The sequence below is a fragment of the Apteryx rowi genome, unplaced genomic scaffold (genome assembly GCF_003343035.1).
Source record: "Apteryx rowi isolate R43461 unplaced genomic scaffold, aptRow1 scaffold_2223, whole genome shotgun sequence".
Lineage (NCBI taxonomy): Eukaryota > Metazoa > Chordata > Aves > Apterygiformes > Apterygidae > Apteryx > Apteryx rowi.
The window spans coordinates 4,965-6,444 of record NW_020448557.1 but is presented as its reverse complement, the minus strand read 5'-3'; the positions used below and the strand labels follow the sequence as shown (position 1 = coordinate 6,444).

At 52.6% G+C, this 1,480-nt stretch overlaps 1 protein-coding gene across 1 annotated transcript; it reads right to left on the bottom strand.

Annotated features, from left to right (window-relative positions):
• Positions 1-361: 361 nt before the first annotated feature.
• Positions 362-1,303, bottom strand: LOC112965714 (olfactory receptor 14C36-like). The gene has a single exon (XM_026064970.1). The coding sequence runs from the start codon at positions 1,295-1,297 to the stop codon at positions 362-364; it is 936 nt and encodes a 311-aa protein (XP_025920755.1). The 5' UTR covers positions 1,298-1,303.
• Between the last annotated feature and the right edge of the window lie 177 nt (positions 1,304-1,480).

Sequence of the window (1,480 nt, the reverse complement as noted above, 5' to 3'; positions counted from 1 at the left end):
ATCACCCAAAAGAGGTGATGCCCCTTAGCCAATGCAAACCCAGGCATGTCAACAGGGCCTTTTCAGGGGCAATTCCCTGAGCGCATTCTTGGCTCCAGCTTGGGAAGAAGAGCCCTACCTTCAGGCACATTACTAAGGAGATCTCCTTTTATTACAGTGGTGCTACTTGGGAGGCCAGCTCTGACACAGTGATCCACACATTTACAGAAGGCCTCTGAATCAGACAGGCGGGGTTTCCATCTCTGGAGAAGTGTGATGAATACAGACATTTGTGTACAAACATGACTATCAGACAGAACTCCCAAAGTRCAAGATTTGCCTGAGAAAAACTGGAAATCACTTGAGAGGAGAGATGGGCAGCTTATTKCTGCTGAACTAGTACCAGCTGAATCAGCTTCCTCACTGCCTCCTGGGGCTCCTTGTTCCTCATGCTRTAGATGAGGGGGTTCACTGCTGGAGGCACCAAGGCATACAGAACAGTCACCACCAGATCCAGAGCTGGGGAGGACAGGGAGGAGGGCTTCAGGTAGGCAAACAGGACAGTGCTGACGCACAGGGAGACCACGGCCAGGTGAGGCAGGCACATGGAAAAGGCTTTGTGTCGGCCCTGCTCAGAGGGCATCCTCAGCACAGCACTGAAGATCTGCACGTAGGACAGCACAATGAAAACAAAACACCCAAAGACTAAACAGGCACTAAACACAGTAACCCCAACTTCCCTGAGGTAGGAGTCAGAGCAGGAGAGCTTGAGGATCTGGGGGATTTCACAGAAGAACTGGTCCACGACATTGCCTTGGCAGAGTGGTATGGAAAATGTGTTCGCAGTGTGCAGCACAGAATAGAGGCAAGCACTGCCCCAGGCAGCTGCTGCCATTTTGGCACAAGCTCTGATGGCCATGAGGGTCCCATAGTGCAGAGGCTTGCAGATGGCAACATAGCGGTCATAGGCCATAGCAGTGAGAAGAGAATACTCAGCTGACATAAAGAAGACAAATAAAAAGACCTGGGCAGCACATGCCAAGTAGGAAATGGCCCTGGAGTTCCAGAGGGAATTGACCATGGACTTGGGGACAGTGGTGGAGATGGTGCCAAGGTCAAGGAGGGAGAGGTTGAGGAGGAAGAAGTGCATGGGGGTGTGGAGGCGGTGGTCGCAGGCTACAGCTGTGATGATGAGGCCGTTGCCCAGGAGGGCAGCCAGGTAGATGCCCAGGAAGAGCGCGAAGTGCAAGAGCTGCAGCTCCCGTGTGTCCACAAATGCCAGGAGGAGGAACTCATTGAGGGAGCTGCTGTTGGGCATTTGCTCCCTCTGGGCACAGGTGGACTGTCGAAGGAGGAAATGACAGGGGCAAGTTAGGACAGACTTCTCTGAGAAAAACATCCCAGTTTTCAAAGAAATCCCCTCCCCCCCAAATACAAATGCATTTCCTTTCTCCTGCTCAGGACGACTTTTGGTCAGCTCCTGAACTTCAGCTCCAGCTGC